Source organism: Tachyglossus aculeatus, chromosome 2 (genome assembly GCF_015852505.1).
Source record: "Tachyglossus aculeatus isolate mTacAcu1 chromosome 2, mTacAcu1.pri, whole genome shotgun sequence".
Taxonomy (NCBI): Eukaryota; Metazoa; Chordata; class Mammalia; order Monotremata; family Tachyglossidae; genus Tachyglossus; species Tachyglossus aculeatus.
In genome coordinates this window covers 74,364,611-74,382,352 of record NC_052067.1, presented here as the reverse complement: position 1 = coordinate 74,382,352, position 17,742 = coordinate 74,364,611, and the positions used below count along the sequence as shown (strand labels likewise).

Genomic DNA, 17,742 nt, shown 5'->3' with positions numbered 1-17,742 from the left:
AGGGTAAGTGATAGAGCTGGATCTTGATCATGGGTTTCTTGCTTTCAGCCCTGTTCTCATTCCCCTCTTCAGTCTGACTCCATAAGTACACACAGCTACGTTCTTTGTTATGGAACAGAAACAGTTTGTAAAGTTATCCCCAAAGTCCCAACTTGAACATATTTGTTGCCTTGACAGTTTTCAAAAAGTCAGTCTTGTTGGAACTTAAAAACAGTTCAAATTTTACTTAAACTTGCCTGTGAGGTAGAAAATTATATATAACATTCTTTTATTTTGGAGTTTAAGGTCACTTATGGAACATTGCCAAAGTAAATGATCCAAAATGTTTTTATTGCAGTCAGTATCTTAAGAATATTACATAGAAAAATTGATTCATTGGTTGATCATTTTTTGTGATGTCTTTCAAATTAGCTTGTTACTTATGGTATTTATTAAGCACTTAGAGGCAAGGTAATCTGATAGTCATCTCACATGGGGCTCAAATGTATGAGAAAGGAAGAGCAAGTGAAGGATAAAAAGTTCTTCAGTCATACTCTTTTAAATCTGGATCTGACTCAGTGTCACCTTTTCCTCAGCAAAGATCTGGTTTAAGAAAAAATATCCAAGTCATATGTAAAATATCCTCTCCCTGTGAAGAAAGGACTATAGGAAGTCTCAGCCTTAGGAAGCATGTATATCAGACTTCCAGTTAGTTCATGAAAATGGTCTAACTGCAGCCCTTAAAAGGGGGAGGGAAGGGAAAACAGTCAACAGTTCAACAGAGCACATGACTGCAAGGACCAGAATCAAGCACTGTACTAACTTACAAAACAAAACGAGCCCCCATCTCTTATGGCAGAAGAGGGAGAACTGAGGCCACAAGCTGGTTACTTCTTCCAAAAAAACAGCTCAGCTCAGTTTCCCTTCTCTTTTGCCCCATGGCCCAAGGACTGAATTAAAGTTGAGATGATTGGAAATTCTCATCTCAGATGCTTACAATGTTTTAGAACCGATCTTTGTATGTATCTCAGTTCACATTAACCAATTCTAAAGTCCATCCCCATTTGCATGGTAATTGACTGATTGTTAGTTGAGGCAGTGCCACCAGTATTCCATTTTCTGCCAGGGAAATCCACTTGAGTGGCTGTTCATAACCTTTCAGGTTCACCTGCAATTAAAACGTAGTTAGGAGAATGCACAACCACAATTCAAACATGTAAAAACAACAAAATCCAGAATTTCAAAGAGATAAATTGGGGAAAGGGAAAAAAAATGTAAATCATCCAGAATGCTAGGCACTGGATAGCCCACTGAGGATTGGTTAGGTGGCAGATCAAAAATGATCAACCCTCCAGATTTGATGGTTGACTGTCAGTATATTTTATTTCATTGGTTCTGTACTTGATGATCGCATGTTTAACACTAATCTCTGCAGCAACTTTCCAAGAAGAAATTAGAACTATTAAAGAGGTCCACCCACGTGTACCTTTCACTATGCATACACACTTAATAATGATGATAATAATAATAGTTGTGTATTTAAGCAGTAACTATGTGCCCAGCACTTTACTACTAAGTTCTGGATAAATAGAAGATAATCAGATCAGACACACTCTCTGTCCCACATGGGGAAGCAATATTATGTTTGCTCTAGACACTACATTGCTGCTCATGTCTTGATATGGATTTCTTCAAGCCCAGGAACTGCTGCAGAGGGGTTGTAGAAGGTAAAAGTACTCCACTGACTGCACAGTAAAAACCTAAATACAAAGGGCTTTGTCCCAACCAGCTCTGTGTGAGCAGAACCAAAAGGGTGCTAGGCAAGAGCAGTGGGCTTCCACAAATTTTAGAATGTAAGGTCCTTGTGGGCAGAGATTGTGTCTACCAATTTTACCATACTGTACTTTCCCGAAACATTTAATATATTGATTGATTGAGTGTGACTGTTGGATTCTAGCCTATAAATGGCTTTCCAGCTGCAGGGGTCTGGTGCTGTAATTGTGTTTGTTGCCCTTGTGTTATTTTGCTGTTATGTGTTAAATCCACCCTTTGTGCTCAATCTCCCAGCCCTACTTTTCGTGGTGAGCTTCTTGAGGGTCAGAGATCAGTCTTGTTTACTCAGTGGGATTAAGCATTTACAATGTGCAGAGCACTGAAATAAGCACTTGGGAATACAACAGTTGACAGATAAGATTCCTGCCCTCAAGGAGCATACAGTCTACCCTTATTATATTCTTTCCTATCCTTTACTGTAGTGCTTGCATATGATAGGAACTCAAATAAGAACTGAATTTAGAGAGAGGTGGTTCTGTGAAGTTTAGTCAGATGGCAGAGGCTTAAAAGTATTTAGAAAACTTTTAGCCTAGAAAAAGAGCACCGAGTCAGGCGTCTTTTGGAAGACCTGGGAGTTAATTCCAGCTCTGACCATCACCATCATCATCCACATTTACTGATCATGTTCTGTGTGCTGCAAGTAGTGTACTGGGGCCTGGGACTGGCCAATGAAAGTTAAAAGACATGATCCCTGCTTGTGAAGAGATTATAACTGAGTGCAGATATTTTCCCTTCATCCTTCCTGAAAGGGAAATGATGTTCAAATGTCTTGGGAGAAGAATATGTACTGTAATTGCAAAGAAAAAAAAAAGAGACGTGTTCTTGCTGTAAAGTTAAGATTTTTTACTGATACAGCAGAAGTGATCACACCCAAGCTAACACGCTCAAACTGATCCAGAAGTAATAAGGCTTATTGGACATTAGATTAGATAGTTTTCCACTAATAGGCATATAAATGTTTTAGAAATTGCTTTCTCTGAACAATAGTGATTGTATTTGCTAAGTGCTTACTATGTGCCAAGCACTGGGTTAGATACAAGACCCATCCCTGTCCCTCAAGACTGCCAGTTGAAGCGGGAGGGAAAGTGGGTATTATAACCTCATTTTGGAAACTGAGTCAGAAGTTAGGCGACTTGCCCAGGGTTACAATAGTAATAATAATGGTATCTGCTAAGCACTTATATATCAAGCACTGTATTAAACTCTGGGCTAGATACAGAATAATCAAGTCCCACATGGGACTCACAAGTAAGAGACTAAACATCCTCTAGACTAAGCTCGTTTTGGGCATGAAATGTGTCTGTTATATATAATAATAATAATGGCATCTATTAAGCACTTACTATATGCAAAGCACTGTTCTAAGCGCTGGGGAGGTTACAAGGAGATCAGGTTGTCCCACGGGGGGCTCACAGTCTTAATCCCCATTTTACAGATGAGGGAACTGAGGCACAAAGAAGTTAAGTGATTTTCCCAAAGTCACACAGCTGACAATTGGCAGAACAGGGATTCAAATCCATGACCCCTGACTCCAAAGCCTATGCTCTTTCCACTGAGCCACGCTGCTCTCCTCTCCCAAATGCTTAGTACAGTGCTCTGCACAGAGTAAGCACTCAATTATAATTGATTGAGAGAGAGAAACAGGTACTGAATCCCCATTTTGCAGATGAGGGAACTCAAGGAGAAGTTAAGTGACTTGCCCAAGGTCACACAGCACGCAAGTGGCAGATCTGGGATTAGAACCCATGTCTTCTGCTTCCCCAGGCCCATGCTCTTTTACAAACAAGATCCAGGCTATAGCAATCACTAAAAACTCAAAACTATGGTTTCAGCAATGCATTTTGAACAGAACAGTCTAACCTTTAATTTACAAATCAAACTTCTATACGTATGTCTGATTCTGCTCAGAAAATATCAAGAAATATTTAATAGAAACAGGAAAAAAAAGACAAAATATCTTACCGCTGTTGCCCCACCAATAGCCTTAGGCTGGCCAAGTACCAAGTGCCCGGAGGCTGGCCAATTAAGGAAAATCGCATAGACCAATTTTTCTTTAGATTTGGATGTATACCTGATAGGAAATGGGAAAATTTCATTGGCAACAAGAAAAAAAAAAATCAAACCCAAATCTTAAATTCTTGTGTATTTTGTCTGGAAATACTTGAAACGAAATTCTTTAAGCAGTGAATATTTGCATATTGAGTTTATTCCCCCCTGCAAGTGGCACAATGTTTCAAAGTAGTGCTGCACCTGTGTATTAAGAATATGGGGCTTCTCCACTTCCTGACACTTCCTCACCTGGGTGCCACAGCTCATACTGTTTTCTCACCTGGATTTTCACCTGGCATCTCATGCTATTTCTCCCTAATGGTCTGGAAAGTGGGTGTGAATGAGGCAAAAGTGGTGGGAAAGGCAGATAAGTGGAGGAGGGGGAGACAAGTCAGAAACCAAGAGAAAGGCCATGGAAATACCATACCCACGAATGAGAGACCAGACCCACAAGCGCACTCACAGAGAAGAAGATGACTTCCCCCTCCCCAGGATCATTCACTCCCTTCTCTTTTTCCTCCATTCTCTTGATCCTTTTTCCTCTCACTCCTTCTGTAGCACCACTCAAAAACCAAAACTTGCCATGACCACAGTTTTAAATGAGACCACTGTCTTCCACTGTGGCCAAACGTCAGCAATTGAGGATAGAGCAAACTGACATCCTTGCTTAAAATGGGGGAGGTGGGGGGTTGGGGGGGCATTCAACTGAATCCTCCAGGGGCCACCTGCAGCCAGTCATGGTTGAGAAAAACTGAGGAGAGTTTTTAAAGACCAAAAAAGAATGACAGAATGTGAAGTTAGTTTGGACTAATCTTTTGATCTACTCTTCAGCCTGCCTAGTTTATACTGATTGCCATGAGAACTTCTGAGTTTTATGGACTCCGCAGTGATATTACTTTTACGCCATATGTATTCTGGCTCCTACATTTAAATGAATACTGTTTGTTTTGCCACAAATAGTTGTAACTAATTCCAAAGGATCCAATAGCACATATGCAGATTACGATGTTGATCTTCATTTCAATCCTCCTTTGTAGAAATTCCAGTTGGGTATCTTTTTAGTCAGAAGAGGAACAAGAGCTGGGCTGAATACTAGGCTTTTTGACTCTAAAATCAGGTGATCACATGTTTTAGATAAAGACCTTTTTGAGACAATGTTAAGAGAAAACTTTGGAGACCGAAGAAGTCATTTAGCCCTGCAGGGTAGCATGTGGACAGTGGAAGAACAAACTCTTCAGAGACTTTAGGTGAGAAGGTAGAAATAACTCTGAGCTGGGTTCTACCTCAGTGGGAGTCTGTTACAAGGGGGAAAACCACCCCAATATTTAAGAAAATTGAAATTTGCCTCTCCCCTTAATTCCTGTATTCACAAGCTGTTTAGACAAGCAGTTGGTATCGTAACTCACCATACTCCTGGGGTGACAGTGTCATTCTGAGCGCGCCACGGCTGAGTACCATAAATGGCTTCCCCATTGACTTTCAGCCAGCTCCCCATCTGCCTCAGACGCTCTTCATATATAGCAGCAATCCGGCCATCGTGGGTGGGCCCGATGTTCATTAAAAGATTTCCTCCACATGAAACGGTCTCTACAAGTTGCTGAGAAATATAGAAAATGTTATCCCTCTTATGTGGATAAATTCAGTCCCCGCTTCCTTCTAGCAGACCCAGAGGGCTACTACAGCACCTGCTCAATAATATGAATTGCTCTGGTAAAATCTCATCATACTGAGCTAAGAGACACTCCACTAAAAGTTTCAGAGAGAACTGTCACAATTCCGTTTTTCAGGAAACACCGCTAAGAATGAATTCTTGTTTTTCCACTTGCTGTACTCCACCTACCTTCACTAATTCTTCAATTGTGAGGTAGTCACTGATCTCTGCATTCCTCCTATAGCCCCAGGATCTCCTGTCGATTGTCATACAGTTCTCCCACTTGTGCGGTAAAAGGTGTCCCGGATTGTAACGGTCACTGCAGGTATAATAGCCACCGTGCTTACAGATGCTGCCAGCTCCCCAGCGATCATTGGTTACAATTGTATCTCGAACTGGGCTAAAATAATAATAATAATAATAATGGCATTAAGCATTCACTGTGTGCAAAACACTGGGAGAGATACCAGGTTAGGAGATAAAGACACAGTCCCTGACTGACAAGAAGCTCACGATCTATCCTATCCCCATTTTAAAGATGAGAAAACTGAAGCCCAGTAAGCCAAAGTGCTTGCGCAAAATCACTCAGGTCAGTGGCAGAGCTGGGAATAGAACCTAAATCTTCACTCCCAGTTCCACGCTCTTTCCCTTAGGGCATGCTGTCTCCCCAGAATAAAAGGAAATGACAGAAAATGAAGTTTTCTGCAGTTTTAAGTGAGAAAAAAACTGCAGAAAAATTTAGATTTAAGACAACTTGTAAGTGAAATGCCTCCTATCCCAACAGATAAAATCTGGAAGGGCTTTGCAAGCTTCTCATGTTTATTTCTGATCTACCTTTAGGAAATATGAAGTCAACATATTCTTAATGTCAACAGTAACTGATACTTTTTCCCCACCTCCAGAGATTGAATGACCTTTCAATCATGAAACTCCTACTGTTTGTTTTCGTGCCAGACTGCTACTGTAAGGCATGAGATGACTTTAATACTAATGAGAAAACAAAAATTGTATTGTCTTTTATATGTTAGTCTTTCCCTAAGTGACTGTCACCAGTCCCCTCTCCCCGCTTATTCTTAGACTGTGAGACCCTTTTAGGGGCCTGCCACTGGGTCTCTACCTTATCCATGTATTTCCCAGTGCTTTGCTCATAGTAGGCACTTAATAAATACTATTAGTACTTCAAATGATTACCCAGTCAATCAGTGCTAAACTAATCGCTGTTAGGCCTTTACTAACATTGTATAATTCTAGGCTTTACAATTTGGGGAGTTTTATTATCAGAAGGTTCAGAAAAGATTGGAAGCAATTTAAGGCTAAAAGAACCAAAATAGAGTTACTAGACTGTATCGACCCCAGTGCTTAATATAGTGCCTGGTTAATAGTAAGCGCTTAAATACCACAATTATTATTAGAGAAGAGGTGGGGGGGGGGGGGGGGGGGGGGACGACAAATGGCCATGTCAGTGGATGCATCTCTAACCATTAGGAGGGATGTTCAGGAGGACAGCTATTCACACTGTTCTTCCAAGTAGCCTTTTGGAGAAACCACACAGAGCTGGATAGACCCAGTAAGGGCATTTTTCAAAAAATGTTCCAACAGGGATTTTAGGAGAGTGCAGCAATGATGACAGAAAAACAGGATTTATGAGAACAGGTTGAAAGAATTAGAATTATGTAGGCTGGTGTCAAGAAGGCAGGTGGGTCACCCAATAGTGGACTGTTTTGCAGAAGTAATAACTAGCAGATGTCCAGGTCCATTGAGGACAGAATAAAAAGTAGTAGCACCTTAGGTTTAGGATAAATGTAAACAAGGGCTTTTAGAAAGGATGATTAAGAAAGGATAGATATCAATCATGTGAATCATGTCTCCTTTTCTAGAGGTCTTTAAAAATAAGAAAAATATCCAGAGGATATTGTCTAAATAATATCTAGCGTGTTTTGGAGAGGCCCTGCCTAATGGCAGCAGGTTGATTCATTATCAAGAGGCATGATATTCATTCAATTGTATTTATTAAGCACTTACTGTATGCAGAGCACTGTACTAAGTGCTTGGGAAGTACAAGTTGGCAACATATAGAGACAGTCCCTACCCAACAATAGGCTCACAGTCTAGAAGGGGGAGACAGACAACAAAACATGTTTTGTTTGATGTTCCTTTGTGCACAGAGCTGGAAGTGATTAGAGTGTTCGAAGACTGAGCTCCTTGTCTTCCCTCCCAAACCTTGTCCTCTCCCTGACTTTCCCATCTCTGTTGACGGCACTACCATCCTTCCCGTCTCACAAGCCCGCAACCTTGGTGTCATCCTCGACTCCGCTCTCTCATTCACCCCTCACATCCAAGCCGTCACCAAAACCTGCCGGTCTCAGCTCCGCAACATTGCCAAGATCCGCCCTTTCCTCTCCATCCAAACCGCTACCCTGCTAATTCAAGCTCTCATCCTATCCCGTCTGGACTACTGCACTAGCCTTCTCTCTGATCTCCCATCCTCGTGTCTCTCTCCACTTCAATCCATACTTCATGCTGCTGCCCGGATTATCTTTGTCCAGAAACGCTCTGGACATATCACTCCCCTCCTCAAAAACCTCCAATGGCTACCGATCAATCTGCGCATCAGGCAGAAACTCCTCACCCTGGGCTTCAAGGCTCTCCATCACCTCGCCCGCTCCTACCTCACCTCCCTTCTCTCCTTCTACTGCCCAGCCCACACCCTCCGCTCCTCCACCACTAATCTCCTCACTGTACCTCGCTCTCGCCTGTCCCGCCATCGACCCCCGGTCCACGTCATCCCCCGGGCCTGGAATGCCCTCCCTCTGCCCATCCGCCAAGCTAGCTCTCTTCCTCCCTTCAAGGCCCTGCTGAGAGCTCACCTCCTCCAGGAGGCCTTCCCAGACTGAGCCCCTTCTTTCCTCTCCCCCTCGTCCCCCTCTCCATCCCCGTCTTACCTCCTTCCCTTCCCCACAGCACCTGTATATATGTATATATGGTTGTACATATTTATTACTCTGTTTATTTATTTATTTATTTATTTTACTTGTACATTTCTATCCTACTTATTTTATTTTGTTGGTATGTTTGGTTCTGTTCTCTGTCTCCCCCTTTTAGACTGTGAGCCCACTATCGGGTAGGGACTGTCTCTATGTGATGCCAATTTGTACTTCCCAAGCGCTTAGTACAGTGCTCTGCACATAGTAAGCGCTCAATAAATACGATTGATTGATTGATTGATTGATTGGGCAAGAGGATTTTACATGTTCATCCATCTCATCTCCAATAAGCCGAAGTCAGCAAGGACCCATAAAAATACAGTAATCGCAAGACAGGCTGTCCACTCCTGCTGTGGAGAAGGAAGCACCTGGATTTGATAAAGGACCTTTCGGAAAGTATGAGACAAAGATCTTGGCTAATTCCAAGTTTCGGGACCATAGCGATGATGAAACTGGATGAGGGGGAAAAGACAAGAAGTACTATATTGTGTAACAAGATAGTGAGATTGAGTGGCACGAGACTGGAGTTACAAAGAGCGGAGCTCATGGTCAGGGGAAGAGGCAACTCATGCCTGAGGGTTTCAAAGTCCCCTCCAACTTATGGTTTTATGATTTCAAGAGGGTGAAGAGCCCACATTCTTTGGGGGCCTCCTGATTCCTTATCTTGGGAGACAATATTTGGAACACTGATAATGACTTGATTTTGCCCCTTAAGTGAGCCTTAAATGAAAAACGAGGAGCCAGCACACACGTAGGAAGGCTTAAGGTAACTATGAATCAACAGCACGTACCTGTCATTATAGAGCCAGGCTAAGAAGCCGGTGCTGTTCCAGTACGTGTCAGGGGCATCGCCATCTCCATCGGACCAGAGGACCTCGGGTTGGTATTTGTTCACTATCTCATAGAGCTCGGGCAATGTCTTCGAAGTTGGGAACTGTCTTGTCTGGAATGATTTGGACGCATCATCGAGAAAAAGAGGGTTGAACCATTCAAAAAGAGAGTGATATAAACCAAAACGCAAGTCGGTCCCGTTTCTAATGGCTACTGCTAGTTCATTCACAATGTCCCTTTTCGGCCCCACATCCACGGCATTCCAGTTCCATGAATATTTTGATCCCCATAGAGTGAAACCTAAAAAAACAATTTTTGTACAGCGGTTTGAAAACATTTAGGTATGTTGTGTGAGTACACAGGTGGAGCTTATTCAAAAATAGGCATATTATCCTGTTCTTCAGTTATCCTGAAACTTAAAAGAATTCCCCAGCAAACTGAATAAGATATTTTTAGATAGATCACTTATTCTTTAAGGGATGATCAAACCATGTTGACATGATACAAGATCATGATATAGTTTATAAACTTCCAGAATGCCCTGAAACAAAACTAGGACTATTTGAGATGAAAGTTCTTAACAGAAATTATTCTTGTCAACTAGATTAAATCGGATTTATAGTCCATAAATAACTCAATTTATCTGTTTGAATTTATTTTCTAGAAGTCCTAAAAACATCCTCTTGTGATGAAGGTTTTCGCAGTGGTTTTCAGCAGAGTATTGCGATCAGCAGTTTTGTCGTGGCAGCGGGTCTGCCCAGAAGCTGGCACTGGTTGAACACCAGAGCTAAAAATCTCTCCCATGGGCAATACTAGTTTGATCTCAGTTGTGGAAACTTTCCCCTAAGGTGACAGTGGCCTTTCTCCTTCCAGGAGGCCCCATCCATCCCATTCCAGTTCACTGACAAAGACTTCCTTTTCTCATCCACTAGAAGATCTACTTAGTCCCTCTAGTCTTGTGATCATCATCTGGGGTAAGGAGGCTCACTTCAACCTTGTTTGCTTCTCCCCCTCACCAGCAGTGATTGGCATCAAATCTATTTCTCAAACTCTAGCAAGAAGTGGCAGGTAGGTAAATCAGTGTATGTGTATGCACAAGGTACAAAGAGCTGGCCATAGCACAGTAAGGCAACACCAATACTGGCGATACTGGTAAAGCACCAATTTCCTCACTGGTCTTCCAGTCTCTCCCCCAGCTGTCCGGATCATTTTCCTATAGTGTCACTCAGTGAGATCTCTCCTCAAAATTCTCCTCTGGCTCCCCATATCCTTCCACCAATAAAACCCTCACAAATCGACTTCAAGACCCTTCTCCACCAGCTTGCCTCAGCCTTCCCTAGCTGCTTTCCACTACTTGCCATTCCTCAACTTGCTCTCGGTTCCTCCCAAAACAACTTTCTAGCTATCCTTCCTTCTCACCTCTCCCACCTTACCCTTCTTAGTCTCAATGTTCTTCTGGGTTGGGACTCCCTCTCCCTTCAAACCTTTCAGACCACTGCTCTCCCCACATTCAAACCCCTCCTAAAATTCCACCTCCTCCAACATGCCTTTCCTGATTAATTTCCCAATCAATCGTATTTATTGAGCGCTTACTGTGTGCAGAGCACTGTACTAAGCGCTTGGGAAGTACAAGTTGGCAACATATAGAGACAGTCCCTACCCAACAGTGGGCTCACAGTTCCTAGCATCCTAAACTGTATAAAACCATCATCTACATTTAGTGTTTATGAATTTATATTGCCACCCTCAGCACTTTTTTGTATGTTATTCACTTGTCCATTTAATTTCTTATTGACTTCTGTAAATATTTTGTTTGCCACCTCCATCAGAATGTAAGTTCCTTGTACTTCCCAACCCCTTAATAATACAGTGCATTGCACCAAGTGGGTGCCCAATACTAATTTATTAGTTGTACAAATCCAGGATTCACTGGGAACAGCCAATGAGGACTCAGTTGAGTCACTAGGACTCTGAGCAAAAATACTTAGTATAAGGAAAACAGAGCAACTTGTTAAGAAACAGAAGTCAGTACTTTATAATGGCAAGACAAATAATAGTGTATTCTATATGTTGACTCTTCAGATTTTTGCCTTTCTGGCTTCCTTGTACAAGACCAGTTGGATAGCTATTTCTTTATCGCTACAATCTCTTTAATATTTGGCTGGAAGAAAAAGGGAAGAGGTTCTACTTTAGTTTGTTCTTCTGAAAGAAATGGCTCTTGTAGAGCACCGGCCTGGGAGTCAGGGGACCTGGGTTCTAATTCCGACTCTGATCACATACCTGTTGTGTGATCTTGGGCAAGTCACTTTACTTATCTCTGCCTCCGTTCCCTTTCACCTGCAAAATGGGGATTCAATACCTGTTCTCCCTCCTACTTAGACCGTGAGGATGTGGGAACTGACGATCTTGTATCTACCCCAGCACGCAGTACAGTGCTTGGCACATAGTAAGCGCTTACCAAGTACCACAATTATTACTTACCTTCATGATGTTTTGTGGTCAGGACAATGTATTTAGCACCTGAGGCTTTAAACACATCTGCCCACTGATTTGCATCAAAAAATTCTGCAGTAAATAATGGTCCAAAATCTTCATAACTGAACCCAGGTGGGTAGTTATTTTTCATGAAGTCAACATATTCCTTTCTCTTTTCCTTTTGCCAGTACCACCTAAAAAATCAAACTCAAATATTAACATATGGCAATTAAATGAAACCACTAAAACACCAAAGTCTCTCAGGTACTAACTTCCCTTAACACTGGTTAATCAGGCTTGCAAATTCTTTCTTCTCTAGAATTAAGGCCTGAGTTTACTCAGAATGCTGTTGCTAAGCTCATCTTCATCCTTTCTGATGTTTTTCACCATATCACCCACTCTCTTTAGACCACGTTTTTGCCTAAATTTTGATCCAGAATTCAACAACCAAAGCCCTTTTAATGACAGTTCTAAAGAAAAAAGACAGGTTTTCCATATAAGAGGGTTGTCGGAGGAGAGCAAGTACTTAATTGACTGATATATTTTTGAGCATTGGTGTTTTTCTTGATTCCTCCTAGCTTTCCCTTTTCCTCTCCTGTGGAGAAGAGCCACTCGTCCACAGCTTTACCAGGCGGCAACATACTTCTAAACTTGGTGCTTCTGTTTCATCCCACCCATGCCACACTGAGGTTCATTGGGAGGTTTATGGGAAGAGGCTCCTGGGAACAGTACATTCTTGTTCCCATCATGATACTGGCCTAGAAGGGATTGGAATCCTACGAAATGGTGCCCAAGTGTTTCAGCATCCACTAGACAGAGTAGGTCTGTTAGTCTCTCTCATAATAATAATAATAACTGTAGCATTTGTAAAGTACTTACTATGTGACAGGCATTGTACCAGGCACTGAGGAGGATACAAGAGGTTCACTTCCTCTACTGAAGATATACTGAGAGGGAACAAACTCTTCTAGAATGAGTAAGTACCCAGTCTGCTGCTATTCCACTATGCTCCTCCCTCCCAGAAACCCCTAAGAACAGCCAACCCTGGATCAGACCAGTGGTTCACTTAACCTGATGTTCTGTTTCTGAGAGTAGATGGAAGGAGGACTGTTTGAAGGGACACTATGACTGACACCTGCCTTCACTAACTTCCATCCTCACAGTTCAGATGTATCATTTAACCTTCTGAGCCTTCCCTTTAATAACCATCGACTCATCACCCCTTTCTTTTCACTCTCCCTATTACTCAAACCAGGCTCACATCACTGGGCTGCACTGCCTCCAGCTTTCCAGAATGTCTGGCTTAGCTGACCCAGCTGGCAATCCAGGAGTGCAGAATTTATTAGCCTGGCCAGTGGGCTGCCCACCTAACACTCTGGGTGGTCCACAAAAATTGAAGAACTACAAGTAACTTTTGAAATGAGGCCTGGATAAAGAGGAGTACAGACCAGTGATTTCCATCCTACATCTGCGCCTCTATGGCTGTAAGGATTTTATAGCTCCCTTTCTCTCCACTGATAAATACAAGCCCACAACTGTTTCCATCTTGGCATTCTAGTACTTAAAAGTTGAAAGAGGAGTAAAGTGGAAGGGGGACAAAAAGAGAGACTTGTTCATAGTGATAACAGTGAACAGCTACTCCCAAGAGCCCTGCACCTCCTGTCCGTGCAATCCTTCAAACTTCCCTGCTCTTCCCGGGGGGTTCCTGACCTCTAGCTTGAGAAACAACAGTCTAGTGGGTAGAAAACCCTAGGCTGGAGGTCCTGGACAGTTACCAGCTCCACCACTGACTCCCTGTGGGTCCTTGAAGACGACAGTTGGCATCCAAATGTTTCCAGTTCCTCAACATTTAACAGGGGAGACAATAGCCGCCCCACTCATCCCTATCCCTGAGGGAGGCTGAGACCTCCAGAATACTTCAGATAAAAAATGCTCTGGGTCTTAGCAAGATAGAAGCTATAAAAGGCAAGGAGGTGCTATTAAATATAAGAGAACAGCATAGTCTAGTGGAAGGAGCACTGACCTGAGAGTCAGAGGACTTGGGATCTAACCCCAGCTTGCCTGCTGTGTGACCTTGGGCAAGTCATTTCTTCTCAGTGCCTCAGTTCACTTACCTGTCAAATGGGGATTAAGACTGTAAACCCCATGTGGGCCAAGGATTGTTTCCAATCTGATTGGACACTTCGCTCCTCGAGTGCTAACCTTTTCACTGTGCCTCGATCTCACCTGTCTCGCTGCCGAACCCTAGCCCACATCCTGCTTCTGGCCTGGAAGACCCTCCCTCTTCTAATCCTACAGACAACCACTTCCCCCCAATTCAAAGCCTTATTGAAAGCACATCTCTTCCAAAAGGCCTTCCCAGACTAAGCCCCACTTTTCCTCAACTCCCACTCACCTTAACTTGCTCCCTTTGCTCTCCCCCTCCACCCCTCAGCTCTAAAGCACTTATGTACCTACCTCTAATTTTATTTATTTATATTGATACCTGTCTCCCCCACTGTAGACTGTAAGCTCATTGTGGGCAGGGAATGTCACTGTTTATTGTTGTACTTTACTTTCCCAAGCACTTAGTACAGTGCTCTGCACACAATGTTCGGTAAATATGACAATGAATGAATGGCTGTCTTGTATCTGCCCCAGTGCTTAGTTCAGTGCCTGGCACATAGTAAGAACTGAAGAAATACCTTTAAAAGTTAAATGAAAGGAAGAACAGTGACACCGGCCTGTCTTCAGCACCCTAACAATGGAGAAATAGAGCAGTAGGGGGAAGCAGTGTAGCATTTCAGGAAGTCAGGAGATCCAGGCTCTAATTCCAGCTCCACCACGGGCCTCTATGTGAACTGGGGTGGGTCTCTTCCTGTGCCTCAGTTGCCTCATCTGTAAAACTGGGGGTAAGACACCTGTTCTCCCTTGGCAGCTACTAATAGCTTATACTCTACCTACCCCTGCACGTCGCACATCAAATGACCTGAAGAAATATTGGGGAGGAGGCCAGCAGGGGAGACAAGAAGGAGGAGGAGGCCTGCAGGGGAGACAAGAAGAAGGAGGAGGCCTGCAGGGGAGACAAGAAGAAGGAGGAGGCCAGCAGGGGAGACAAGAAGAAGGAGGAGGCCTGCAGGGGAGACAAGAAGAAGGAGGAGGCCTGCAGGGGAGACAAGAAGAAGGAGGAGGCCTGCAGGGGAGACAAGAAGAAGGAGGAGGCCTGCAGGGGAGACAAGGAGGAGGAGGCCAGCGGGGGAGAAAGGAAGAAGAAGGAGGAGGCCAGCGGGGGAGAATGGAAGAAGAAGGAGGAGGCCAGCGGGGGAGAATGGAAGAAGAAGGAGGAGGCCAGCGGGGGAGAAAGGAAGAAGGAGGAGGAGGCCAGCGGGGGAGAAAGGAAGAAGGAGGAGAAGGCCAGCGGGGGAGAAAGGAAGAAGGAGGAGGAGGCCAGCAGGGAGAAAGGAAGAAGGAAGAGGAGGCCAGCGGGGGAGAAAGGAAGAAGAAGGAGGAGGCCAGCGGGGGAGAAAGGAAGAAGAAGGAGGAGGCCAGCGGGGGAGAAAGGAAGAAGAAGGAGGAGGCCAGCGGGGGAGAAAGGAAGAAGAAGGAGGAGGCCAGCGGGGGAGAAAGGAAGAAGGAGGAGGAGGCCAGCGGGGGAGAAAGGAAGAAGGAGGAGGAGGCCAGCGGGGCAGAAAAGGAGGAGAAGAACTGGGGAGAGGAGGAGAGAAGGAAGTGAACAGGGCAGAGAAGGAGGAGATCCGGGGAGTCGGTAGGCGGGTGGTGTGGCCTTGGTGTCGCTCACCAGAACCACTCGCTGCCGAAGCTGGGCACGGAGAAGACGCCCCAGTGCAGGAACAGCCCCAACTTGGCCCCGTCGAACCAAGCGGGTAGCGGCCGTTCGTCCAGCGACTCCCAGGACGGCTCGTAGCGGGGGGCGGCGGCGGCGGCGGGGGCGGGGGCGGCGGCCCGGCCCGGGAGGGCGAGGAGGAGGAGAAGGAGGAGAGGGAGGAGGAGAGGGGTCCGGCCTCGCCCCCAGCCCGAGCCGGCCGGGACGGCCATGCCGAGGCAAGCGGCCCGCTGCCCTGCCCGCTGGGCCGCCGTTTAGACACCCAAGGCCGTCAGGTGACGGGAGGGGAGGGACCGAGGGGAGGGGAGGGGCAGAGGGGAGGGGAGGGGAGGGGCAGAGGGGCGCTGCCCTGACTCCGGGCCCGGGGGGCGGGTGGGCCCGGGACGGGGGCGCAGGGAACACAGGAGGCCGGGCCGCCAAGCCAACACGGACACTCCCAGGTGAGAAAGAGGAGCAGGAGGAGCAGGAGGAGGCCAGCACGGGGGAGAAGAAGGAGGAGGCCAGCAAGGGAGGCAAGGAGAAGACCAGCAGGGGAGAGAAGCAAGAGGAGGCCAGCAGGGGACAGAAGCAAGAGGAGGCCAGCAGAGGAGGGAAGAAGGAGGAGGAGGAGGCCAGCAGAAGAGAGAAGGAGGAGGCCAGCAGAAGAGAAAAGGGGGAGGCCAGCAGGGGAGAAGCAAGAGGAGGCCAGCAGGGGGGGAGAAGGTGGAGGCCAGCAGGGGAGAGAAGAAAGAGGAGGAGGCCAGCAGGAGAGAGAAGCAGGAGGAGGAGGCCAGCAGAAGAGAAGCAAGAGGAGGCCAGCAGGGGGGGGAGAAGGTGGAGGCCAGCAGGGGAGAGAAGAAGGAGGAGGAGGCCAGCAGGAGAGAGAAGCAGGAGGAGGAGGCCAGCAGAAGAGAGAAGCAAGAGGAGGCCAGCAGGGGAGAGAAGAAGGAGGGGGAGGCCAGCAGGAGAGAGAAGCAAGAGGAGGCCAGCAGGGGAGAGAAGAAGGAGGAGGAGGAGGCCAGCAGGAGAGAGAAGCCGGAGGAGGGGGCCAGCAGAAGAGAGAAGCAAGAGGAGGAGGCCAACAGGAGAGAGAAGGAGGAGGAGGAGGCCAGCAGGGGAGAGAAGCAGAAGGAAGAGGCCAGCAGGGGAGAGAAGCAGGAGGAGGAGGCCAGCAGGGGAGAGAAGCAGAAGGAAGAGGCCAGCAGGGGAGAGAAGGAGGAGGAGGAGGCCAGCAGGGAGGAGAAGAAGGATGTCCCGTAGGCGCCGCCGGGTGGCGCTGTGGGCGGCTGAGGCGGCCCGCGGACACTCCCATACCGGCCATGAGGTGGCGCTGTCCCCCAGCCTGGCTGGACCCCCGCCGGGCTTCATCCTTCATAGGCGGCCACTGGACCCCTGATGACGATGGCGTTTGTTAAGCGCTTACTATGTGCGAAGCACTGTTCTAAGCGCTGCGGGGGGTGGTGGTACAAGGTGATCAGGTTGTCCCACGTGGGGCTCCCTGATTCATTCATTCATTCAATCGTATTTATTGAGCGCTTAATGTGTGCAGAGCATTGTTCTGAGCACTTGGAAAGTACAATTTGGCAACAGAGACAATCCCTACCCAACAACGGGCTCACAGTCAAGAAGACTGATGCCACAGCGTGGTCGCCGGCGGGTTACCTGCTGGCACCTTCCCCTTAAAATAAGAGTAATAATAATGATGATAATAATGGTATTTGTTAAGCCGGAAGCAGCATGGCGTAGTGGATAGAGCATAGGCCCGGGAGTCAGAAGGTCATGAGTTCTAATCCCGGTTCAACCCCTTGTCTGCTGTGTGACCTCGGGCAAGTCACTTCACTTCCCTGGGCCTCAGTTCCCTCCCCTGTAAAATGAGGATTAAGACTGTGAGCCCCGCGTGGAACGGGGACTATGACAACCCTATGTGCCTGCATCCACCTCACACTTAGTATCAATCAATCAATCAATCATATTTATTGAGCACTTACTGTGTGCAGAGCACTGTACTAAGCGCTTGGGAAGTACAAGTTGGCAACATATAGAGACGGTCCCTACCCAACAGTGGGCTCACAGTCTAAAAGGGAGAGACAGAGAACAAAACCAAACATATTAACAAAGTAAAATAAATAGAATAGATA

At 45.9% G+C, this 17,742-nt stretch overlaps 1 protein-coding gene across 1 annotated transcript; it reads right to left on the bottom strand.

The window, feature by feature from the left end:
- Positions 1 to 310: 310 nt before the first annotated feature.
- FUCA2 (alpha-L-fucosidase 2) lies at positions 311 to 15,837 on the bottom strand. The gene is made up of 7 exons (XM_038741283.1): positions 15,581 to 15,837; positions 11,809 to 11,996; positions 9,288 to 9,627; positions 5,702 to 5,912; positions 5,268 to 5,458; positions 3,775 to 3,883; positions 311 to 1,147 (listed from the first exon to the last, which is right to left on the bottom strand). Exons 1-7 carry the CDS (start codon positions 15,835 to 15,837, stop codon positions 1,007 to 1,009), a joined length of 1,437 nt encoding a protein of 478 aa, XP_038597211.1. The 3' UTR covers positions 311 to 1,006.
- Between the last annotated feature and the right edge of the window lie 1,905 nt (positions 15,838 to 17,742).

Excerpts from the sequence above, each read along its gene's own strand:
- FUCA2 (XM_038741283.1), bottom strand. The coding sequence starts at position 15,837 with ATGGCCGTCCCGGCCGGCTCGGGCTGGGGGCGAGGCCGGACCCCTCTC. Across the intron at positions 9,628-11,808 it reads GACCACAAAACATCATGAAG|GTTTCACTCTATGGGGATCA; the intron begins GTAAGTAATAAT and ends TTGTTTTTTTAG. Across the intron at positions 3,884-5,267 it reads ACTGTCACCCCAGGAGTATG|GTATACATCCAAATCTAAAG; the intron begins GTGAGTTACGAT and ends ATTTCCTATCAG.